Source organism: Neofelis nebulosa, chromosome 3 (assembly GCF_028018385.1).
Source record: "Neofelis nebulosa isolate mNeoNeb1 chromosome 3, mNeoNeb1.pri, whole genome shotgun sequence".
Classification (NCBI taxonomy): domain Eukaryota; kingdom Metazoa; phylum Chordata; class Mammalia; order Carnivora; family Felidae; genus Neofelis; species Neofelis nebulosa.
This window is the reverse complement of record NC_080784.1, coordinates 147,837,352-147,864,577: the sequence shown is the minus strand read 5'-3', so window position 1 is coordinate 147,864,577 and position 27,226 is coordinate 147,837,352. Positions and strand designations below refer to the sequence as shown.

At 37.8% G+C, this 27,226-nt stretch overlaps 1 protein-coding gene across 5 annotated transcripts in view; it reads right to left on the bottom strand.

Moving 5' to 3' along the window:
- Positions 1-25,424, bottom strand: part of ANKRD17 (ankyrin repeat domain 17) — a 164,075-nt gene extending 138,651 nt beyond the window's left edge. For 4 of the 5 annotated variants that reach the window (XM_058722305.1, XM_058722306.1, XM_058722310.1 and 1 more), the window contains exon 1: positions 24,997-25,424. In XM_058722305.1, the coding sequence (XP_058578288.1) occupies positions 24,997-25,413 (417 nt within the window). In that variant the 5' untranslated portion in view covers positions 25,414-25,424. Of the gene's footprint in view, positions 1-1,125; positions 1,816-24,996 lie in introns of those variants that run through there. The other variant, XM_058722309.1, reaches the window with a different exon arrangement.
- Positions 25,425-27,226: the final 1,802 nt, after the last annotated feature.

Genomic DNA, 27,226 nt, shown 5'->3' with positions numbered 1-27,226 from the left:
TTGGGGATTTTCTGTTTATCCTTAGAGTTCTGATATTTTACCAGATGTGTCTAGATGTAACTCCTTTTCCATTCATCCTGCTTGGGCTCTTTCAATCTGAAATTCATTATGTTTCTCCAGCTCATGACATTTTCTTCAATTATTTCTTTCATTATTTTTCTCCTTCCCACTGTTCCTGTTCTCTGCTTCTAGAACTCGTATTTTCAAATTTACAGATGTGAAAACTTTGTGAGGTATTCTCCATATCTCTTTATTTTTCTTGTTTTTTTTTTTTTTTTTTTTGCTTCATATACGCAGAGATTTGCTCTTTAGCTCCAAATCACCACTCAGTCTTAATTCATGCTAAATTGTTATTTAGCTAATCCATTAAAATTTTTCTTTTATAATTTTCAAAATCTCTTCTGGTTCTCAGCCCCTTTTTCAGTGAAATTATGATTAATGATTGCAACATGTTCTTATATCTTAAATGAAATACCAATTACAGTTTTTCTTTGAAGTTTTCTTCGAATTATATCTGACATCAGTTGTTCTTTTATTCATCTTAATCCTCTTCCATCTTGATTCTCCTCAATTGTCTGATTATCCCTGTCTGTTTATATTGGCAAATGAAAAGATTACTTTAGAGACTATGGGAAGCCAAAGTGCGCTTTCTCTGAGGTTGTTCAGGTTTGTTTACCCAAGTGGCTTCTCTCTTAAAAGGGACAGTAGTAAGCATGATTTAAGCAAGTCAGGGCATATAAATAAGGCATCCAAGAAAGGTAGGTACCTGCATTGGAAGTCAAGCTCACTGGTAACCATGAAAACCGTTTTCCTCTGGAGTAGCATGCTTTAGTTGCTCTGCTTCTCTCTCAGGTTCCAACATCTCAGTAGTTGCCCTACTGAATTGTTGGTCTACTTTCCTAAGAGCACAGTTCTTAGACTTCAGGCCTGAAGGCAGGCATCACTGCCACCAGAGTTGTTTAGGTTGAAGAAAGGGCGGGAAGGAGGCCCAACCAAACAGCATTTTGGAAACTAATTCTTTTAAAAATTCTTGATTATTACCCAATTACCCACTACTGTTCTTTGCATTTGTTGACTCCAAGCTTGGAGCCTTTCCCAGGTTCCCCTAGGAAAACCTGAGCTTACCTCTGGTATCTTGGGTTCCGTTCCTTCTGAGATTTTGCTGTCAATCCGATCCGGTGAACTTTCTATCTTCTTCAAAATTTCTGGTCCTCTGATGGTACCTGTAGTGGACTGTGAACTGTAATTTTACTGTTCAACATGCTTTCTCCCCACCCCCTTTTTCTAGTAACATAATCCCTCTTGTCTGTGGGGAAAACATTCCATGTGATTTAGGAGGTGATTCTTCCCAACCACAACAGGGGTGGCAACATGACTCAGGTCTGGCTAGGATATCCCATCCCCTTTCCTTTGGCAGCCATCATTGCCTGGCTGAAAACAAAGCTAAAACAGAAGAAAAGAGAGACTAAAAATGTTGGGAGAAACAGTGCTGATGACATCATTCAAATCCGGATTTATCCACACCTAGGTTGGATCTTCTCCCCTCTTTCCCCACACACATGCTAACATACATTAAACTCACAGACCTAATGAGGTCCTTTTGTTCCTCTTTAAGGTAGTTTGACTAATATGATAACATCTGTTCTTGCTTTTCAGAATTGTGGTTTAATTCAATCTTTAAAATATCAGTGGGACACTGGGAAAAAAGGAAGTTTAAGGAATGTGCTCAACGCACCATATTTAAAAGAACAACTGTAAAATAAGACTGAAGAAAGAAAATTAATGTTTACAGTTTGCTTTTAAATACATGAGGAAACAGCTGTAAACTTTATTAAGTACATCTTATTGTTCCATAAGATATCCTTCATACCTCTAGGAATAAAAAAGCAGACATAAAAACCAATTACCTCTCAAAGAGGTTTTTTCTGAGTCAAGATTCCAATAGTTTCAAGAAGAAGAACAAAGGAAGAAAGGTGACAATAATTTAAAATTTGTAGCTATTGGTGTTATTACTGAGGCAGAGGTAGGGAAAAATACTGTTTTCTTTTTAATTTTAGAGGTGATAAAAAGTACAGAAGGTCAATGAACTCCTCAACGGATAAAAGACAAAATACTTCACCTAAGAAGTAGGTGAAGTACTCTTCATCTAAGATTCATGATTCATGGTTCATAGACTTATGCCTTAAGAACCCCTCCTGAAACAGTATACAAAATGCTATATGTATGCGTTTAAGTACATTTTGGGGAATAGGTCCACAGTTTTCATCAGAATCTAATAACTAAAATTCATGACCTAAAAAAGGTAAAGAAAACTGCTCCTGACTAAAAAAGAACAATGACAACTTCACTCAAGATTTTAATTAAATCAAGAAAAGTATCTAACACCTCCCAACATGTAAGACAGTGTGCTAGATATACAATGTCCATTCTTTAGAAAAACTGTTAGGAAAAAAAAAAAAAAAATCAGCCCTAATATGAATGAAAAAAATTGAGGTTAAGCAGTAACTTTCCCAAAGTCACATAGTATTATAAGGCAGGGTTCAAAAACAAGTTTCCCAACTTAATTTCAAACTCTTTCATAAATGCTTTTTTCCAGGTGAAATATTCATAAAAAAGAAATATGAAGGCAATGAATGGGTTATTTCATAATGGAATGTAATTTTATGTTAGGAACAGAAACTGTCAAGTACTCACATGCCTGGAGTGTAATGAAATTAGAATCTGACCCTTATTACTAATTGTCCTTTGATTAAGATATTCAGGAAAACTTCTGCTTCTGGTAGTGAAGTCAGAAAGACCTTACTATTTAATTAAGATGTATGAAACTTAACATTCAAGGCTACCTAAGCCAATGAATGGGTTCTCGAGCCAAGCAAAGCTGCTATTCTGGCCTCCATGGGATACACAATGAAGCTGCTCATGCATGGAGGACAAAAAGTCGAAATGCCAAGCCCTTGTTTTTTTTTTTATATTTTGGTATAAAAGACAAGAGGATCTGCTGATAAGGGTAAAATAAGTAAGAAACTTCCACATATGAAAAGACCTCCCAAATACTAAGGCACATCCACAACTTAAAACATTCCAGTTTGGATCTGGAACTCAACTCCAACTTTGGGTTGGAGCAGAAAACTGGTCAAATGAGGGAGAGGCGTTGGACTGTGAGGTAATGGCTACATGGGGGCAGAATAAGAAAAGAAATTAAGAAAATGTACAAATGTAAAAACAATCCACAAAGCAAGTTAGAGATGTATTTTAACGTTCCAAGTTTAGAAAACAGTGTGGTCAAATCTTTGCTTTGATACTTTGCCATTTTATCTAGAATCATAGAATCATCTGCTAAACCTACAGAAGTCACAGAAATATGGTTTGCTTCACCACTCCCAGAAAAGGAGATACAAGAGTAAGAAAAGGATGTTGAATCTTGCATTACTCTTATCACTCCCTCTTTATTAACAACAGTAAGATAAAGTACTACAATTTTTTTCAATTCTGGAACAATTTAAGGACATATTCTATTTAAATGCTAAAGACCTAATAAATCCAGAATATAATCCTAAAAGGGCATCTAACCCATGCAACTATCATTTGTAGAATCTTCATTACAGAATCTCATTCCTTATGCTAACACTGGCTCCATCTAAAATAAATTAACCCACATGCACAATTACCCCTGAAGAGTTTTACTGGCAATCTATGAACTCAATAAAATAAACAGAATTAGGAACTTAAATGAAAGAGTGAGATTTTTCTAAATTATAGATTTTAAATTGTATTTCTTTTTAAATAGCCAAACATCTTACTGGTCAGTAACTATTTCCACAAAGCTCTTCATCCTTCCTAATCCTTCACTTTTAACAACTAACATTTATGGAGACCCTTAATAGTTTACAAATGTTTTCACATACATTAGCTCATCTGACCCCCACCAAAAGAAGGTATTACTATGTCCCTTTTTATGTGAGTCTCTGAGAGGTTCAGTTCGCATATCATACTTACTTGACAACATGAATTAAGAGGTATAGCAGGGTTTAAAACAGCCTTGGTCTCACTTTACATTCTGAGAACTTACTATAAAAGACATCATCTACAAGGTATGTATTTTGATATGATGTTCCAGAAAAGGTTAAGAATAGTATACTATTCACTCACAATCTATGAAAATCGATCCCAAAATCACTCATGTGATTTTTCCCAAAATGGAGTTAGGTAAATAAGACATAACAGAACAGAGCAATATTAACTGGCTACACTTTGACAAAGTCTTCTGGGAGTGGAAGAGAGAGGTGAGAACAATTTTATAGCCTGGTATTCTAATCAACTCAAATATACCAGGACTATTACTACTTACATAATTAGAATAAGATGTCATTCACACAGATCTGTAAAGAGGACCTAGACGAAAGATGAAATCAGCATGTGATCTCTAAAAATTTATACAAAACATATTTCTTGAGAGTTAACTACTGAGGAGGCCATAGAAGAATAGTAAAAAAGGCAGTGGCTTATAGGAAAGCAGACTTTTAGGTGAGACTGCCCCGGTTTATATTCCACTTCCATCATTTGCTGTGACCTTGAGCAACTTATTCTTTGTCTTGGTTTTTTCAACTATAAAATGTATATACAAATATTATGTACCTCAGAGTTGCTGTGAGGATTAAATGAGACATAAAGCAATTCAAACTGCCTGGTATATAGTAAGCACTCATTAAAATATTAGTTATTAAAATATTAGTTATTGAGATTTTAATTACTCAGTGGGCTAAGTGTTATGAACAACTTCAGGGAAGAGGGAATATTTTATCTGGCTGTTCATGGATAAAGCAGTCAACAAAGCACAACACCCAGAGAGAACAGGTATTAATAGGGCTTGAAAGCTAACATTCGACCTACCATATCACAAATCATACTAAACCACTAGTTTAAAAAATATGGTGTTGACACACATAATAAAATGGGAATTATAAAAACAGACCCGTGCACATTTGGTCTAGCACTTTCACCAGTGGAATATATCCTAGCAAATTAGAGCAACATACACACAAAGATAAATATATCAAAAAGAATCCACTGCAGTACTATTTGTTAATAGCAGAACACTGGGCACAACCAAAACACTGGCTACAAACACTGTATAAAACCAGGGAAGTCATGATCCCTAACAAGAAAATACTCCCCAACCATTAAGGGAAATAAGATAAACGATATGTATATTTATATGGGAAGACTACAATGAACCATTAAGTTAAAAAAATTTTTCAAAATACTTTTATGATGACATTTATACAAAAATTTGTTTACATAAATACACATGTAGATATATGTGTGCAAATGTACAGAAAAAAACCATGAAATTGAGTTCACTTAAAATTTACACCTTGTGTTCTAAAAGAAGGGAGATTTTCAAATATTATACCTTATCTTCCTCTACTATTTAAATTTTTACAGTTTACTTTTACTATATGCCTTAACAAAAATAGAAAAAAACATAATGCAATCTCCCTTAAGATTCCTCCAACATAAAAAAATTAGAAAGACTGAAAAGACCAGTCACAGTTTAGTGTCATGGCTGCATACTTTATCACAGGTTTAATTCAAAACACGTGTCATCTCGCCAATGGAATTTAAAATTTTATCCACTTTGAGTCTTGTAAGTAGCTCCTCTATTCTGGTATTGCTTAATTACCAACTGTGTAAGTTATAAATTATTCCTAGTTTATTGAAATATACTTCAAAAACATTGGAACAAAACTAAAGAACACTGGAATGATAGTACAAAATAACTAAAATACATCATGGAATCTGTAGGTCCTGCCCTAAGTATGTATGGAGATGTTCAAGTTCATAGACAGCCCAGTGGGGCACCCGGGTGGCTCAGCTGGTTACAAGTCGACTCTTGGTTTGGCTCAGGTCATGATCTCACAGTTTTGTGGGTTTGAGCCCTGCATCTCTTGGAATTCTCTTTCTCCCTCTCTCTCTTTGCCCCTCCTCTGCTCACATTGTCTCTGTCTCTCTCAAAAATAAATAAACTTAAAGAAAATATTATAAACAAAGACAGCCTAGTTAAGACTAATGACATCACAAATCAATAAGAATACTACATAGATGCTGGCACTGCTCTTGTCTTCTTCATAAAAGCACATGTGCTTCTTAAGTAGAAATTTGTAAGGGAGGGAGGGAAGAAAGGAAAGAAAGAAGCCAAGCCTGCTTAAGAGGCTTAGAGGTTAGGAGAAAACAAAAAATTTTGTTTCAAAAGACCACAGACTACATTAAATGAAAAACATGGAAAATTACTTTGTTAACCATAAAACCGTGCATATGTTAGCTACGTGTCAAATAACACAGGAAACTATTTAGTACAAACAACTAATTTTAGTACGTGGGCGTTCAGGTTATACAAATGCAGTGCATAAAAATGTATATACGGAGCAGATATAATCCAGTCTGTTATTCTATTATCCAAATACATGAAATAAAGGTAGTACCTCAAATAGTGGGAAGGATAGTCTGAAATAGCTAATTCAACTGATTAACCATTTAAAAATGTAAGATTACGTTCTTATCTCCCTCCATAAGCCAACTTAAATTTAAAATACGTGAATTAACTGTAAAAAACAAAAGGTACAATAGGCAAAAGGTGGAAACAACTATAATGTTCATCAATGGATGAATGGAAAAACAAAATGTGGCATATACACACAATGGCTTATTCAGTCTTTATTAAAAAGGAAGGAAATCTGTCATATGCTATAATATGGAAAAATCTTAAGGACATCATGCTATGTGAAATTTAAGTCAGTCACAAAAAATAATACTATGTGATTCCATTTATATGAGGCATCTAAAGTAGTCAATTTCATAGAAACAGAAAGTAGAATAGTAGTTACCAGATGGGGCAAGAGGGGAATGAGGAGTTAACGGGTACGGTTTCAGTTTCGCAAGTTGAGAAACTTCTAGAGATCTGTTGCACGACAATGTGAATATACTTAGCACTACTGAACTGTACACTTAAATGGTTAAAATGGTAAAATTCTGTTATGTTGTTTACCACAATTAAATTTTTCACAATTATGAAAAAAGTAAGAGGTATGCATTATTTAAGCCACTTCTAAAAATTAACAAGCTATAAAGAGATCAAATGAAGCACTTTATCAAACTCCTTTCTGACATTTAAGTGTTAAAAACACAACATCTAGGGGCACTTGGGTGGCTCAGTCAGTTAAGGGTCTGACTCTTGATTCAGGTCGTGATCTCGTGGTCATGAGATCAAGCCCCACGTCAGGCTCTTGTACTGAGTGTGGAGCCTGCTTGGGATTCTAACTCTCCCTCTCTTTCTGCCCCTCCCCAACTTACACACACTCTCTCTCAAAATAAACATTTAAAAAAGCATTGGAAAAAAAACACAACAACTAAGATTAAAAAGAAAAAGGATACATAAAATTGCTTCTATCAAGCACAAATCTGTTTTTACAAGACTGAAGAAAGGAATATATAGTTTCTCCCAAGAAATTTGAAAATCTAATATGAAATGGATAATCTCATAAAATACAAATTAAAATGTTAATGACATCAAATCCAACAGTGTATTAAAAAAAAAACATACATAACACTAAATATTCCAAACAGTTTACTATTAGGAAATTTAGTATTGGAACTCATTATATGAATAGACTGGAAGGGAGGGAAAAGAAATACTCATTTCAACAGATGCCAAAAATGCATTTGATAAAATTTAGTATACATTTCCGATAAAACTTTGTGAGCTAGGAGAAAGAGTTACTTTAGCTTAGTATACTAAATTAACAAAGAATATTTGCATTATACTTAATAGTGACACAGCATCGCTCCCATTAGCACTCCCTAGATAACGACTGCCTCTATTACGACTTTTATTCAACATTTTGGGAATGTTCAAAACTGATGCAAGAAGAAGAAAAAGCAAGAAGTATAAGTACTGAAAAAGAAGAGAAAGAAGACAATCATTTATTAAAGTCAATATAACAATTTAGTCAGAAAACTCAATAGAATAAACTGACTTAAAAGAAGAATTCAATTAAGTGGCCATATACATATGAAAATCAATAGGTTCCTATCCTCCAACAATAACTAATTACAAAGTGTAATGGAAGAAAGAATACCATTCATAATGGTAATAATAACTATAAAATAATCTGGAATAAATCCATCCCCCTCAAAATGTGCAAAACCTGTATGAAAACAATAAAATTTTATTAAAGACAGCCTGAAGAAAATAGAAGCACACCATGTTTCTGGATGGAAATGCTCAGTATTATACATCTATTTCTCCTCAAATTAATTCATACTTCAATGTAATTCCAATTAAAATATCAATGGGCATATTTTATGGCAGTTTACAAAAGTCATCTAACAAGTTAAATGCACACTATCTAGAACTCCTGACAAATCAATGACAACTGCCTTCTACAAAATCAAAGCATTATAACATACTAGGGTGAGCCATACAAAATCACAGATATTTGATGACTTTCAATGAATAAAATAACAATTTCAAAAGGTCCAACCAAATAACCAAAATTGATGTGGACACAAGAATAAAAAAAAAAAAAAAAAACAGCTATTACTGGAGTGCCTGGGTGGCTCAGTTAGTTAAGCATCTGACTCTTGATTTCAGCTCATTATCAGGATCATGAGATCAAGCCCCATGTTGGGCTCCACGCTAAGTGTGGAGGCTGTTTGAGATTCTCTCTCTGTCTCTCTCTCTCTCCCCCCTACCCATCTGCCACGTGTACCTCCCCCCTTATAAAAACAAAAACAATGACCTCTCCTAGCTATTAATCTGGGAATGTTAAACACTCAAATTCTCCTACTCCCACCACCCACAAATCCCTTTCTAAGTGGTAAGAAACAGGAGTCCACTCAAGTATTTAATACTAATAAAGCCTGGCAAAAGGCCAAGAGAGCCTCCTAGTTCTTACCCCAGTAACAGTGACAGAAAACTGAAAGGGAGGGTGGAGAAAAGGAGAGATGTAGGGAGGAAAAGTTTCTTCCAACAACCCTGAACAGCTAGGCTAAAACCTAAAAGAGAAGAGACAAAGAACCAGAGGAAGAATATCCTAGAAAAAGAGTAAAAAGACCCTAAGTGAGAAAGTCTCCATGCTCTAAGAACGGGCTAGTAGGACTAGAAGATAGTGAATGAACTATGGGGCACCTGGGTGGCTCAGGCGTGGTTGAGCATCTGACTCTTGATTTCGGCTCAGATCATGATCCCAGGGTCATGGGATGGAGCCCCCTGTTGGGGCTCAGCGTGTAGCCTGCTTGAGATTCTCTTTCTCTCTCTCTCCCCCTCCCCACTGCTCTCCCATTTGTGCCAGCCCTCTCGCTCAAAGATTAAAAAAAAAAAAAAAAAAAAAAAAAAAGACAATAGGGAATGAACTGAAAAGGATATAAAATGAGGCTAGAACAGTAAGAAGAATCAGCCATATGAAGTCTTATAAGCCAAAGCAGGAGTTTGGATTTTATTCTAAGGGCGATGAGAAGTTAAATGAGGATTTACATTTCAGAAAGATTAGCCTAGCTGTTGCATGAAGAATGAAATGTAGTGTGAGGAGGCAAGGAAGAGTGCTAGATCAAATTAGGAAGCTACTATGAAGTCCCAGTAAGATAGCACCCTGGACTAATATGATGGCAGCAAAGATGGAGGTATAGCTTGGAAGTCTTATGTCCAGTATTCTTTCTCTTCCCACTCTGCCACCTCACTATTCTGGCAACAGGAACACTTTTTTGGGAAACCATTCTATGAGACTCAGGAGAAAATGACCTCTCCTACTCTATCTCCTAGAAAGTACAGAAAGACATGACCTAGGCCTGAACAAAGCATCTTTTTCCTTATCAATGGCTGGTTCAGGAATGGACACATGACCCAAGCTGGGCCAACAAGATTATTTCAGGAGCCAGGAATGACTTTTTTTGTTGTACTGTGAGACACAAGGATATGTAATCCTAGAATTATATTGGTATAAGACATTTAATTATCCTCCAATATCCACACACTTCTCCACAGATTATATCTGGGTATGACGGCCATATACAAGACCTAGGTCCTAGGAATGGACATACAACTAAGTTCTGGCCAGAAAGTAATTTTGCAATTTCTTGGCCAATTCATTAAAAGAAAGCTGTTTGTGTTTGCCTGTTTCTTATTCCTCATGTGTTATGCATTAGTTTTCCAGGGCTGTCTTAACAAAATACCAGACTGGATGGCTTAAACAACAAAATTTTTTCTCCCAGTTCTTTAGGCTAGAAGTCCAAGATTGAGGTATCAGCAGGTTTGGTTTCTTTGGAGGTCTCTCTCTTTGGCTTGTCAATAGCTACCTTTTCACTGTGTCCTCACATGACCTTTTTTCTGTGTGCACACATTTCTGGTGTCTCTTCGTGTCCAAATTCCCTCTTCTTATAAGAACACCTGTCAGATTGGATTAGGGCCTACCCATATGACCTGATTTAACCTTAATTCCCTTTTATAAGGCATTACCTTCTATATACAGTCACATTCTGAGTTACTAGGGGTTAAGGCTTCCTTTTTTTAAAAATCATTTTGTTATTTTTTTTCATCATGTTAACTGTACTCTTTAATCCCCATTTCCTATTACACCCATTCTTCCATCCACCTCCCCTCTGGTAACCATCAGTTTGTTCTCTATATTTCAGAGTCTGTTTCTTCGTTTGTCTCTCCCTTCTTTTCCATTGCTTGTCTGTTTGGTTGTTTAAATTCCATATATGAGTGAGATCACAAGGTATTTGTCTTTCTCTATTTTCACTTAGCATTATACTCTCTAGTTCTATCCATGTTGTTGCAAACAGCAGAATTTCATTCACTTTTTATGGCTGAATAATATTCTACCTCTCACACACATACATCTTCTTTATCCACTCATGTATTGGACACCTGGGCTGCTTCCACAGTTTGTCTATTGTAAATAATGCTTCAATAAACATACAGAGGCATACATTCCTTTTGATTAGTGTTTTTGTATTTGGGGGGTAAACACCCAGTAATGCAATTAGTGGACTGTAGGGTAGTTGTATTTTTAATTTTTTCAGGAACCTCCATACTGGTAACAACAGCTGTACCAGTTTGCATTCTCAACAACAATGGGTGTCAACGTTTCAACATGAATTTGGGAGGGACACCATTCAGCCCATAACAGGCTGGAACATGGATGTGATGCTAGTGAGCCAGATTAGACTTTGTAGATGAAGTCAACACCCTAAGGCAGAGCTGCCCAATAAAACTTTCTATAATGATGGAAATGTTCTGTATCTGCACTCTCCCAACATGGTAGCCGCTAGCCACATGTTGATTATTTAAACTAATTAAAACTAAAACAAAACAAACAAATCTAAAAATCCAGCCACTGTTGTACCAGCCATATTTCAAGCACTGAGTAGCCATACTGGTAGCAGCTACCATATTGGACAACACAGGTTAAGGGATGGTGTAACAAAACAGGAGACACTTAGACCTATGCACAACCTGAAGGACTTCCCTAGAGTATTATCACATAATCTATCCTGCTTGAACCACAAGTGTTTTGGAGTCTCTTTGTTCCAACAACCTATCTTATATTTTAATCAATACACTAAATTAGAAGTAAAGTGCTGCCATAACAAATTCTTAAAAACTCTGATAAGGCTAGAGGAGAGCAAGGAAATGTGTCAGGCTGGAAAACTAACCACCTCTGTTACGCAGTGACAAACCATTTAGTAAAACTCTTGTCTGTAATAATGGGGAGGGCACATTACATAACTACCAAGTGTGTATAGCTTGAAGAAAAGCAGTTAGAAAAACTCAGAATATTGGTGGGGTGTTGGTTGTTTAAACAGGCAAGAAGATCAGCTCAACCATGAATAAGGGAGTTGTGAGCAGAGATAAACATAAAAACAGTGCCACTGAGTGAAGCTCTAGTCCAGTAAATCCAGGCCTTTGAGATCAGCAAAGGCAGCTACTTTTGTGCTCCAAATAAAAGGGCAGAACTTTGTGACCTCAAAGGTTCTTTGCCACATAGTAGCAAAGAACAGGTGAAGAGTGTTGCTTTCCCATATGTGATGGTTTCTTGATGTGTCAACTTGGTTAGGCTAAACTAATCCTGGTGCTACTGTGGAGGGATTTGTAGATGTAATTAAAGTCCCTAATCAGGTGACTTTATGCTAAGGGGATCATCCTTACTGAGCATGACCTAATAGGTAAGGTCTTAAAGGAGATTGGGTTCTTCCTGGCAAATGAGACTGCGAATAGCAACTGAGTCTACAATTGCTCCCCCTTCCCTGGATCTTCATTTCCTAACTGCTTTGGGAGAGCCGTGTCAGCATATGACCTTGGGTTCTAGCCTACTTGAGATCTTCCCTTCCTAAATGCCTACCTTACAAACTTCAGACTTAGCCAGCTCCCAGAATTCTGTAATCCAATTCCCTGTAGTAAGTCTTTTAATATATGTCTATCTCTCTTTCTATCATATACAAATCTCCTATTTGTTCTGCTTCTCTGGTAAAACTTTTGACGGATACACCATTCAAGCCTATTATTTCAGATGCCCTCAAGGTAGCCCAGTAACAGAAAAAGAAACAGGTCTAGAACAGAGAGAGACCAGTAAGAGGATGAGTAGATTTCAAAAAATTAGGACTAAAAGAGATCTTTTGCTGAAGATAATGTCATATGGTACTGACTTAAAGAGAATGGAATAGGGGTGCCTACGTGGCTGAGTTGGTTAAGCATCTGACTTCCACTGCTCAGGTCATGATCTCATGGTTCGTGGGTTCGAGTCCAGCACAGGGCTCTGTGCTGACTGCTCAGAGCCTGGAGCCTGCTTCAGATTCTGTGTCTCCCCCTCTCTCTGCCCCTCCCCCGCTAACACTGTTTCTGTCTCTCTCTTAAAAAATTAATAAACATAAAAAAAATAATTAAAAAAAGGGAAGAATAGAAATCTATTAAGTTTTTGGAAGAGTTTTACCACCAAACTATATTAGTGGCCTATAAAAACCTATGACTGAACCTTACATAACCCTGCAGCTCCTAAAATCTATACCAACTGGCAGGGAGCTATAAAAGTTGCGTAATTCCTAGAGATGTCATACTCTTGAATGCCTTCTACTTCAGATGTAGCAAAGAAAGATAACAAACAAGGAAGAATCACCTAAGAACAAAGCCAAGGACACATGCAATAGTCAAAGTGCATTCCTCCCATAGAGCAAAACAGAGTTTAACCAAGGAATTGACATAGTTGCCAACGCAGAGTCTTCTGTCCAGAAGGATTTCAGTATTAATATGCACCAACAACCACTATCTACTTCTATTCTTTCCCTCTCCAAAGAAGCATCATTATGATTATCCTTAATAATCATCCTATTCCTATCAACTACTGTACAATGGGCTAGGCAAAAGGAGAGCTACATTATTTATTTAGATTACTGGCTAAATTAAGAATAAAAGCATTATATAGGGCTGAGCTATATATAGTAACTGGATGGGACCTAGGATCGATTCCCTTGACAAAGGAAAGTATGTGTTAAAACAAAGGTTTGCACAAATGTTGGGTGACCAAAAAGGTTCAAACCACTACTCAAGAAGAAAAGTCTGAATTGGAAAGACACACTTGATAGTCCCTAACTTATGCATATGTAAACACACAAGACTAGATAAAATCACCTAAGAAATGAGATTACGTACAAGACTGAAAAGGGCTCAGGATTGAGCAATAAGGTACTAAATAATCAAAGGATTTACAATGAGGGGAGTAGGAGGAAGTAAGAAGACCAACCAAAAAGCATCTAGTAATAAAGAAACAGAAGAGGACGGTAAAACAGAAGCAAAGAGGGTAGCATTTTTTAAGACACAAAAATCGGTCAACAAAGTCAAATGATATTGAAATGAGTAAATAAGAAATGGACCCTACAACGAAATATTATATCCAAAAAGATATCCATGTATCTTTGAAAACAAAGCACAGAAGTATTAAAATTTCTAAGAATTTTTTCTTCAAATATTGGGATAAAGAAGGTCTCCAAAAGTCACAATAGAATAATTCATTTTACTACACAAAAATAAAAATGTTTCGATGTTTCACATAGTATTGTGAAAATACTATGAGCAGAGAACAACAAATACTGTGAAAGATTAATATGCATAAATATAAATAGCACCAAATCACTTAGAAAAAAGACAATTCTAATAGAATAATAAGGATAAAACAGCAAATTTTCAAAAGAAATACAAATGAAAAATATACATAAAAATTTAACTGATGTCAACAGTAATCAGGAAAATAAAAACAAAAACATTATTTTTTGTTTAAAAGATTTTAAAAACTAAGATTGCTCATTTCCAGTAATTTTTTTAATGTTTATTTGTTTTTCAGAGAGAGAGACAGAGAGAAAGAGACAGAGAGAGAGAGAGAGAGAGAGAGAGAGAGAGAGAATAAGCGGGGGAGGGACAGAAAGAGAGGGAGACACAAAATCTGAAGCAGGCTCCAGGCTCTGAGCTGTCAGCACAGAGCCCAACGTGGGGCTCAAACTTGTGAACGGCAAGATCATGACTTGAGCCAAAGCCAGACACTTAACCAATTGAGCCATCTAGGCACCCCTCCGGTAATATTCTTACTACCCTGTTGATGGAAGTAAAACTTGGGAGTATTTATTAAATTTAACATGTGCAAAACCTTTGGCCTAGCAATTCTTTCCAGGAATCCATCCTAAACTAATATTTTTCTATTTAAAAATAACCGTAAAAGAATGGTCACTTCAGCATTATACATGTAATAGCAACGTACTGAAAACAATGAAAATGTCTACCAATATAAAGGAGGAAATAAATCATAAACATTCATACTATGGAACATTCATAAGTCAATAAGAACAATGAGACAAATCCTAATGTACTGTTGTTAGACACACATACCCCTTTCTCCACCCCACACTCATTCATCCACTCTCACCAAGAAACTAGAACATTTGATATGCACCAAGCTGTTAGCAGCATTTACTCTAAGAAAAAATGAGATAGAAACTCTCATGTATTAGAAGACTTTTTAAAAGTAGGAATGCACTCATTAGTTTTTATAGTTAAATAAGTATGCAACCATCATCTGAAGATTTATCTCTTCAACTGACATATTTTAAGTATGATCACCAATGAAACTTTTGGCAGACAAGATTTCTAAGTGACAGTTTTAATCTGTGTGACAGGTAATTTGATTAACATACACCAAGGGAAAAAAAGAAAAAACTTTAAATAATGATTAATTCTGCAAAGTAGAATTATAGGTGATTTTTGTATTCTTTTTTGGATCTTTTGATTTTGTCAAATTTTCTACAAATATGTACATGCTTCTACACATGTGCATACATTTAATTAATAATGTTTAAACACCATATTTAACACCATGTTTAAAATCTAATTTAGAAGATATTTAACATTGTATTCTACACTGTTCTATAATTCAATTTCTCATATTTTAATATATTTATACCTGCATTAACCACAAGTATATCTTTATAACCTCTTCTTACTACAAAATCTTCAGGGTAAATTAGGATGGATAAGTCTTTGGTGTAATTTAACTGTCAAGGACATTCTAGAAAAATAGCACATACAGACCTCATCTTAAAAAAAAAAAAAAGAATCAGAACCTAACACCAAAAATTAGTGAGTATTCCAAGAGGCACTCATAAAAGATGTAAAGTCTACCCAACTTTTTTTTTTTAATGTTTATTTTTGAGAGAGAGAAAGAGTGAGTGGGGGGCAGGGGGGACAGAGAATCTGAAATGGGCTGTGTGCTGACAGCAGAAAGCTGATGTGGGTCTTGAACTCATGAACCATATGATTATAACCTGAGCTGAAGTTGGACGCTTAACTGACTGAGCCACCCTGGGCACCCAAGTCTACCCAACTTGTATTCAAAACAGAAATAAAACAATCCCTATAATGAGATAAATTCTAAAGGCACACAGTTGCACTGAAAACTAACAGATTCCCAAATAATTATACAGGATTAAAATCATCTCCACAGTTCTAAATTATTATTAATTTTATCTCAACATGATTTAAATATTATGAAGGTAGGAATAATGTCTCAGTTTCTTCAAATTCCTCATAATCTCTGATTATTGCATAATCCCAATAATGCCTCTTAAATAAACTTATTTATAAGAGTATAATAATAGTGATATTTCCTAAAAATCTTTAAAAAATTCCATCACTGTGCTAAATTTTCATGTACGTAAATTTAAGTTTTACTAACCTACAACATGAATAAAATCAATTTGTTCAACATATACAGCTATTATTTTAAATATAGTTAACTTTTTAACATTCACTGAGAGGGAAATGGTTGAGATTATTATATACTGAAATCAGCCACATATAGGAGATAATAAATGTGTGTCAAGTTAAAGAATTAACTCCTATACTGCATCTTGAACTACTAAAAACTATACTAGAGGTTTTGTATTTCTGTTAACTTCAAATAAAAAAAAAATAAGAGGGAAACATTGCACAGAGAACTTAAGAGACTCTGAGGTCAAAGACTGAATTGGAAATACAACTGGTATAACACAAACAAGAAGCTTCCTTTTCCTATCAGGTTTCAAATTTAGAGTGATAGGAAAGAGGGAAAGGAAAACAGAACTATACATTAATGCTTATTCTAAATTCAAAACTGATAAAACTAATTTTTCTACAGATCTCTCTGAGATATTTCTCAAAGGTACTTTAATTAAAAGACAATTCAAGGGGCACCTAGGTGGCTCAGTCGGTTGTGCATCCAACTTCGGCTCAGGTTATGATCTCACAGTTCCTGAGTTCGAGCCCCACATCAGGCTCTCTGCTGTCAGCGCAGAGCCCGCCTCTGATCCTCTATCCCCCTCTGTCCGCTCCTCCCCCACTTGTTTTCTCTTTCTCTCTCTCTCTCATAAATAAACATTAAAAAAAAAAAAAAAAAAAAAAGACAATTCAAGAGGGAAAACCCAGACCACAAATTAATTTTAGGGGGTTATTTCTTGCCTTTTATTTTCTTTTCTGTTCCTTCCTTTTGGAGGAGGACAAGGGGAACAGGAAAAAAAAACAAAAACGAAAGATTAAATGAGACCCAGTGGTACCTCAGGAGGGCACTATGCCCTGCTGGAGAGACACGGGTATACTAGTTTTGTAAATTTGTCATGTCTAGTGTGTACTTGCAAATAAGCTCAAGAAATAAGAATTGAGGAGATGACTTATTTTCAAAATTGAAATAATAGTATCTAATGCACCTCACATTTTTCTCCATAACTCAAGTTTTAGTACTGATTAATCTGAATATTAAGTAACAAGCAGTTAAGTATATAATTAAGTATAATCTGCGGTCCTCCTTTATCATGGATTCCATCCCTAACCCTCCAATCATTTTTAAACTATTCCACTCTAGAACTTCCCTACTTTTAGTCAACATTTTCATGGTACAGCCAGCAGAAATACACATAATCTGTTTTGTGCAGATGTATCACAGAATTACTTAAAATAAGTTATAATTCTCCAATACCTTAACTCATCTTGTTCAATACTATGCTGAATTTTACTGAAAAAGCATGCTTTGTTTCAGATCATTTACCAAAAAAGAGCATGTTTTTTACCTTGACTCATAAAAGCGTATTTAACATTTTAACCTATTATCAACAATCTTATTGTCCATTACACACAATTCACTATGATCTATCTATACACCTTGAAAGGGATTTCATCATATTATCAAAATTGTTTATAAACATATTAAATAATATTGGCTCCAAAAGGAATTCTCAAAGTACTGTGATCTTTACATATTTTTGTAACTGACCCTCTTTTATGTCTAGTCTCACCCAGAAGTAAGCTTAACTTTTTTTTTTTTTTTCATTTGGGGGAGAGGGGGAAAGAGAGAGAGAGCACGCGAGCCCCCCCCCCCAACACACACACACACACAGGGGAGGGGCAGAGAGAAAAGAAAGAGAACCCCAAGCAGGCTCCACGCTCAGTGCAGAGCCAGACAAGGGGCTCGATCCGACCCTGGGATCATGACCTGAGCCGAAATCAAGAGTTGGACGTTCAATCAACTGAGCAGCCGAGGCACCCTTTAGGTCAACTTTTAAAATTTTTTTTTTCAACGTTTTTTTTATTTATTTTTGGGACAGAGAGAGACACAGCATGAACGGGGGAGGGGCAGAGAGAGAGGGAGACACAGAATCGGAAACAGGCTCCAGGCTCCGAGCCATCAGCTCAGAGCCTGACGCGGGGCTCGAACTCACGGACCGCGAGATCGTGACCTGGATGAAGTCGGACGCTTAACCGACTGCGCCACCCAGGCGCCCCTAGGTCAACTTTTTAAAGATCAAGGTAATGTTTATAGGGTTTTATAACAGAAGGCAACTTACATTGTGCTTTCGATAATTAGATCTATATTAATTTTGAGTTTCAAAGCATTTTGGGGAAAAATAAAATCCAACATGTCCCTTTTCAATAATTAAAACCTAAATTATAAATCATGATAAAATAATACCTATGTCATTCCACAATTCCACTTCCCCTCTTAACTGGATAAGAAAAGTTTTTAAAGACAAAAATATATATATTAAGAAATTAAAAATCCTAAGAAAGGAAGGGTATTTTGCTTCTCGGTGGCAAGTGGATAAGCATAACTATCAGACAGGTAAGGTTCCAGGGACTAGATGTGTATTCATATCCACCCTTCACCTGCAATTACCTAATTTTTTTTTTTTCCAAAAGGTGAAAATTAAAGGAAGTTAGTCAGATTTGGCATAGATTACCATGGATGTTGGTGCCCTCTAATGGTCCTAATAAAAACACAAGTAGTATCAGCAGGTACTACCCCACATACTACTGTGAAGTGAAATTTTTTTCATCTATGGTCAAGTACATATAATGAAAATTCATTATATGTACATTTCCTAACCCACTAAATCACCGTGCTAAGAATGTAGAATAAACAACTGTCATAAATATAAATACACTGCCTAAAAATTGATTTCCTAGTCAACTGGATAGTATAACTAGATGCTAGGGGAAGCAATCTAGCAAACAGTCTAGCAAATTTTGGGAAGTCAAAATGTACTGCTCGGATGATCCCAAATATTTCCAGAGTAAGTGGCTAAAGAAGAAATATTTATTCATTTATTACTTATTTAGTTATTTTTACTTCAGAGATCTGACTTCATGAAAGCCTAGCAGAGGTAAGACACTAAGACTTACATAACACACATGGTACAATGCAGCAGGAGATATAAAGATGTGTAACGCAGTATTTCCATCTTCAAATCTGACAGTCCATAGCAGACTAGATGAAAACCACTTCATCAGTTAAACAATTAAAAGGCAAAATATGAGGATTTAAGATAAGAGTAAGCATAGGGCTAGTTTACCAGAAAGAACAAATAAGTCTTGGACTTCACAACACAAATAGGTCATCTGCATTACCACGTTACCTTGGTTATAAGCAGGCACATAAATGCCTGCCGAATTCCCACTACTACTGCAGTGAGAATGTTTCAAACTAAGAAGGTGGGAGGGAGGGAGAAGGCAGTCACAGACCTGTCTGAGTATCTAATAACAGTTTTACACACACACTATGAAGGTAGGGGAGAAAGAATAAAACACAAGCACCTTCAACAAAATCTTGGGTTTAATTTCAGGTATTCACAGCCTATCCAGATCCCAAGTTGACAACTTCTATTTAAAATATTTTTTTAGCTTTTGGAAACAACCTTGAAAAGTAAAATTCTTGAGAGGGAGGAAGAAGCAACAGATTGCCTCTGGAGAGGGTAGTATTCACTATAAAGGTTCATTTTGTTAATAGTTAATTCTAGATGGTGAGAATATGGATATATTTATCTGCAGTTTTCTATATTTCTTCTTTTTTAATGAGTTGAATAAGAAAAAGAGAAGGAAACAAGAAAATAAGAACAAGAAAAGGAAAGAAAAGCTTGGAATAGTCAACGTGTCTTCAGTAGTTGGTTGCCCTACTGCCTAAAATGATCTTCCCCTACACTACCTGAATTTGTTTTCACACTATCTGAAACGCCAAATTGCAAGATGCTGTACTTAACATCAAACAGCATAACAGAATATGTGAATGAATGAATGAATGAATGAATAGGCTTTGAATCAAACAGACAGGTTAAGTCCTGCTCTGCTAATTAGCTGTGTGACCCTGATGAAGCTACCTAAAACCCTTCTAAGCCTGTATCTTTTGCCTCTAAAGTTATTATGAATATCCCCTCCCAACATGTGTATACTTCTGAAACTCACCCACTTGATTTCAGCATATACATTTAACCATTTACTCTTACTCTCATTAATCACTGGTGCATTTTAAAATCAATGTGCATTAAAACAGTTTTGCTCAACATTACTTACCCAGTATAGCAAAATGCCCAGCACAAAGCAGGAACTCTAAGCACTTAATGAATAATTAAAGAAATATGAGGACATCTACTCCACAGAGACAGGGTGAAAATAAAATGAGAATACAGATACCTGTATTATCTCATTTAATTCTCATAACTGGTATAAAATAGGATCTACATTATCACCATTTACACAGTAAGAAACTGAGGCGCAGAGAGTTTAAGGTAACTTGCCCAAGATCACAAACCTATTGAATGATGGATCATATTTGACTCTAAGCTCTAGTCCGTGCTCTTAACCATTATGTTAGACTTGACACACAGTAGGCTCTGAATAAGTAATAGTTTCTTACTATGTTTTTAAAATGTAAATATATGTAGGAGGCTTAAGGTAGTTATCAGGCATTCAACAAAGTAAATTGGCTTTAAATGTCTTTCAGCCTAACACCTAGGGAACAGCCCCATCAGTAAGAGAAGTAAATTAGCAACTGAAAGATACTGAAATCCAAACTTAGGCGATTTGGCAGCCCTGGATCCAAGATGAGAGGAAGAAACTCCTCTTGGTTTCCTAAATGAATTCTGGAACTTTCCTAAGTGCTTAGGCAGACTATGAAACAAGATAATTATGACAGAACTATTTCTTCAAAGATCTTAACATCTAGTTTACAAATACTGCTTCATCAATTAAGAGACGAAACTGGGTAACAAGTAAGCTTCTCTGGACTCAACTGGGATTCTACCGTTACAACAAAGGAACTGGGGTGGCATTTTTCCATTAAAAAACAACAACAAAAGATCTGGAAGCGAACTTGAAGGAACATAATATACTGAAATAATTTTTCTTTCTCTCATTCTCAACCCTACTTCTTCCATATCTACAAATTCTCCCTAGCCTTACAAATCCTTTCAAAAGTAAGTCAGTACTAATTTATTCACTGGTTCCCCTTGTCTAAAATTTCTTCACTAGGTTTGTCTCTTAAGTTTAAAGCACCAAGTTATCTACCAAAAAGAGTTGGAATTCTAATCCACTCCTACTGTACTTACATTTTACACCTCTTTAATAAAAATTACTTTTGAACATGAATCCTACCTTTAACAAGTTTTTTCCCTCTTTGAATTCTGCATTAGCAAACCATTCAATTACATTTAAAAATGCATTCAATAGAATGCAATGTTATTTCTGAAATCTCCAAAGTATCAACTCTTGAAATTTCAACATTGTTTTCCTGTAATATTCGAGTAAGCAATTTAATTTAGTCCACTAATTTGAAAAGAAGTGCATCAAGCCTTTCATGCTAGGAAATACACTTCTGTGTATTTTCTGTACTAGTCATCCACTGAAAACCAAGGATACTATGCATTTTCCAATTTTTGATCTAAGATTTTGAGTCAAATGAGGGGGGAAGGAGAGGGAAGAGGAGAGCTCTTGGTCTTATCCTTTGTTTTCAGGTATAGATGAAGTTACATAAATTATCTAAAACATGATTATCCTATGCTGAAACACTGAAGAAAAATCCAATTCTCAATAACCTACTGTAACATTTGATAAGAATTAGATTCTTGTGGGGCACCTGGGAGGCTCAGTTGGTTAAGCGATCAACTTCAGCTCAGGTCATGATCTCATGGTTCATGAGTTTGAGCCCTGCATCAGGTTCTGTGCTGACAGCTCAGAGCCTGGAGCCTGCTTCGGATTCTTTGTCTCCCCCACTGTCTGCCCCTCCCCCACTCGCACTTTTGTGTGTGTGTGTGTGTGTGTGTGTGTGTGTGTGTGTGACTCTCTTTCTCTCTCTCTCTCTCGCTCAAAAAATGAATAAACATTAAAAAATTTTTTTAAAAATTAGATCTTCTTCAACATTCAAGTAAAGCTCCTTACTCTTTAAATTGAATCTCCTTTCCTTCAAACTTTTCTCTTTCAGCAGATATGGAGAATATCCAGCTAACATTTCTTCATAGTAAATATACATATTTTTTGTTAAATTATCATCCATTTTTTCAGGTTAAGTACCTGAAACCAAAACTATATACAAAAACTATAACCTTCCATATTTCTTTTTAACCTTTTGGTAATTCTTATTAGAAGGATAACCTCAGGGATCATGTTATCCACGTTTTATTTTCTGTAGCCAGTAACAGAATGAATTAGAAAATGGACTTAAATACAAAGAGTATTAGCCACAAGATTTCCTAGCTCTAGAAAGTTAAACTTCTGCTGACATGTCAATAAAATGATAATGAAATGAAAAACATTGCACAACTCACCCAATTAGCTTATAGTGTACAGTGACTATGAGGTTTATTTATTTCTTTATTTTGGTCAAGGATGGAGGCAGGTGCAAAGACATACTGTACTCCTTTCTGTTTGCTCATCCCTCATCATGTACCTATACGGATGTTTTTTTAATGGCTGCACTTTCTTACACTTATTTCTCCTGACTCATCTTCATAACAAATGACAAACCCGTTGTTTACACCACTGTGGACAGAACAAAATAAAGCATATTAAAAACAAAGAAACTCCCTAGTTGATGAAAGTCAAAATATATCATTTCCATTTTCTGAAGAAAATAAACCTGCTTCACAAAACTAACACACCTATAAACTTACTAAAAGTTTTGCTTATTAGGCCAAATTCCAATGAACAAAACTACATAGGTATGTGAAGTTTACAGCAGAATATTCCCCTAAGTACTACACTCAACTTGATACTGAGTTCTAAACCAGAGCTTGATATTCTGTGGGAGTATTTAAAATCTTAATAAAATACTGGCATTCTGACCACAGCTGCATGTTTGTGTTACCTTGCAATTCATTGCCTGTTTTTTGAAAGATTCGGGAGGGGGATGCAAGGAAATAAACTGCAATAAAAAGTGTACTGTTCGGAACCATTAGAAAACTTTGATTTTCTACTTTTGCTACACTCCACCACAATCAGTTTCTTCTAAGCCTTGTTTTCCTCATTTTTAAAATAAAAGGGCTGAACTAGATTATCTCTAAAATGTTTCTCATCTCTGTAAAGAACTGTACAAGGAAATGATTCTAACTACCATAATATTTTATTGAAAATAAGAATCCTGTCACACCCTTTTCTCCATTGTTTCAAATGCAGCCCGAGCAACACACTATATAGAGAGGTTCCAACTAAAATCAATACAAAATCTATCAATACAAATCTATGCTTAGAATTCAACAGGATACAGAATAGCAGGGAGTGTTCATATTTTGGCACACATACTTTAACTATTACATCTCTACCTATATAACTTCATCCAGTCTGAGGTAAAAGAGAATCTGGTCTTCCAACAGAGAAGTCTCAAACTCTTTAAAAGGTATTTCTCTATTTGAACAGAACTCAAGATCCAATAATGCAATTTTCAAAAAACAAGCTTTGCACCAAGATAAATTCTGTTTGTGGAAGAGAATAAATGGCAAGTGCTACTTCTAGATAATTCAGTTGTTCTCGTACAACTGGATTTAAAATCAGCCTTTAAAGAGGTTTTCCTTCTGCTGCCTTAAGTTACGACTTCTTTCTCCAAATCAAGATTTTCTAGCTTCCATTTCAGGGAGTGGACAAGAGAGTTACAAAAGAGTTGATAACTAGTAAGGCTAACTCTTCGTTTGTTGCCAGTATGCTATGTTTTACTGAGCTTTTGGGTTATATGGCCTTTGAAGAATAAGGTCCTGCAACGCCGCCTGTCTGTGGACCCAGGAAAAATTATAAAACAGTTATGAAACCAGATCACTAGGACAAACCAAGAGGCCTTCCTATTCCAACTCACCACAACCAAGACTGGCTTCAAAGCACTCTTGAGCTGCCCCAGAATATCTGGAAAACGCGAGAGCCTGGCTGAATTCCTCCTCACTAAGGAAGCATCTGAAGATGTATATGTATGTACATGTAAGAGTCAAATATATTTTCAGCCACTCAGTTCCATATCAATATATAGGGATATAAGATCGGTTCATCCAAAATCCTTGAGAGAGCAAAGAACTAAAAGCTATTTCAGCAGCCACAATAGTTACGGAAAAAAAAAAAAAAAACCTGCAGCAGAACAGTATGGAAAAGTACAGCTTCTCACGTGTCTCTCACATACACAAATACTTAGCTCTGAGTCCCTTACAACCTTACCTCCCCTCCAAACTGCTCTCTCTTCCACCTCACAAGTGGGAGAAATCTACCAACCTCCCAGTCATTCCCCAAGAGACTCAGCTACCTATTATCTTACCCCTCCCGCTTTGGTCCCGCCCCCGCCCCAGGAATAACAGGGCCCTGCTGACCCCAGGCAGACCCCGCCGGGTGTGCAAACAGGGAATCTAACCAATTCCCTCCATCCTTAACCATGTGAACCATCCCGGGATAACCTGCTGTTCACCAACTCCGTGGGCTCTGTGGTCCTCCCACCCCCACGTGTCAGCTACCCTCCCCCACATCCCCACACCTCACGATTTAGGCCGGGGAAAGAAAGAGGGCAGTGGAAAGCCTGGCCGCTGAGATAGATCGACCCACAGGAATCTGTCCCACCGCAAGTCCCCTCCCACCTTCGGCCCCTACCCTTTACTGCCCCATCCTCCCTCCTTCCTTTGAAAGCAGGCCCTTGCCTCAGAAACCTCTTCTTCCTCGTCGTCGTCGTCCTCTTCTTCCTCGCTGTTGTTGCTGCTGGTGCCGCCGCCGCCTCCACCGCCGCCGCCGCCGCCGCCTCCACCGCCGCCGCTGTTGTCGCTGTCGCTGCTGCTTTCGCTGCTGCTGGGGGGTCGGCAAGTCCGGTTACGCTTGGCCTTGTGGTGCTGCTGCTGCGGCGGCTTCTTCTTCAGGAGTAGGTCGCAGACTCGCACCATCCCACGAGGAGAAGAGGCCGAGCGAGCCCCGCTGCTGCCGCCAACGCCGCTGCCGACCTCCGCCGCCGCCGCCGCCGCCGCGGGGGGGCCCGCCACGGCCGCCACCGCCGGGGGGCTCCCTTCTCCCTCAGCCGCTGCTGCCGCCGCCGCCGCCGCCACCGGAACCGTCGCCTTCTCCATCCCCGGGGAAAGAGGGGGGGCGCGGACGGGGGAGGGGCGTGGGGGCTACGCTCTACCGCGACTTCGGCCGCACCGGGGCCGACACAGCGCTCGGTGCCGCCTCCGCCGCCACCGCCTCGGTCACCTCTACTGCCGCCGCCGCCGCCGCCGCTCCGCCAGCTCTCACCTCGTCTCGCGATACTAAGGGCGGGGAGCCTGACGATGGGAGGGAGGGAGAGGGAGGGAGTGTGAGGGAGCAAAGGAGGGAGGGAGGGGTGAGGCGTAAAGAGAGACCCGGGTGTCGGGAGACCCAGAGAAGGGGAGACCAGGAGGAAGCGAGGGAAGTGTGCCCAGGGCGACTTCCGATGGAGGGACGGCGGGGACAGAAGAGGCCCGCGGTTACAGTCGTAGCGCCTGCGAGCGCCCGGATTTCTTCTCTTTCCTCGCTATTTCCCCCACACATACAGCCCTTCAGACCTCCCTTCTTCCTTCCTCGCTTGTGACTAGAACGCAGCCGCAGGCGGAAGTGCAGGTGACGCCATCAGCCGTCGCCTGAGCCGTGGCGCGCGGGTGGCCCAAAGACGAAAGTGAGATTTCCAGGGCCAGATTCCGGGCCCCCGCGGGCTGGCACTGCTGCAGCGCGTGGGGCAGGCGGGCGGGCTGGAGAGCAGCGGCCCCGGGCCGGGTGGGAAGCCGGTGCGGACGCGCGGTGCAGACACTTTGTTAGCTGGAGGCCGGGACCGCCAGATCCGGGAGGTGGGGCCTCTTTCTGGACTGTCGTACGTAGTTTTATTCCTGGCCTTTTTTTCCACCGCCAAATCGTGATTAAGGCTTTGGATCTTTAAGAGATGGCGTCGTGTAGAGGAAAGAGCCCTCTTTGGCCTGAGTCTTGAGGTATAGACTTCCTGAATCTGAGTTTACAGTTGTGTGTTATGAAGGAGTTCGATTAGGTGATGTCTGAGATTACTTTAAAGTTTCCAAAGGGGAAAAGACGGGAGAAGCAAGCACGATACGTGCCAGACTTTGCAGAGAATTCACCAAATGACCCTGATTTAGTTCTTCCACCCCTCACCGATTCGGCTTTGTTTCTGTGAAGTGAGCATCATAAATAATCATCCCTGTCTATGCATCTCTTGGAATGTTGTGAAGGAGGTTTTGAGTTCATTCGTAGGTGTATGAAGAACTTCCAGGACTTTTGAAATAATAGCGTGGCTTATTGAACTCAGAATTATCCCTTTCTGGTCCAATAAGAGCACAGTGGCATAAGGAAAATGAAGCAAACGTCAAAGGCAGATGTACTGGCACAGGATAAAAATTATGTCTCAGCTGACATAGTTGCCATTTTAAGACTGCTAAGTTTAATTGAGTGTGCCTGAATTTTTTTTAGCTTTTTTTTTTCTTTTTAGCATTGGCATACCATATGAAATGTGGGCAGTTGCCAGTACTCTACAGAGTACTATGGCAGAATTGGCAATGACTGAATCAATTCATTCAAACAAAAATTCATCATGTTCCTACTGTGTGCATAAGTTTTGGAAATCAAAGTCTCTGCTTCCAGGGGCTTTATGGTGTGATAGGTGCTATAGTAAATATACACACTAAGCTAACTATCTGCCTGTTCCTCTCCCACAGTTTTTGCCGAGGTCCTGTGCAGAACATGATACTACATTTGTGTATCTTAACACTACAGGTTTAGGTTCTAGAACCTCAACTGGATTACTCCCTCCTACCCTGTATATTCATCAGCACCTTCTTTTCCCTTCCCACCAGAATACTTTTTGCAGTGTTTAAGTCCCAGCCACATTTCATTATATGACTTTACTTCAAACGCCAA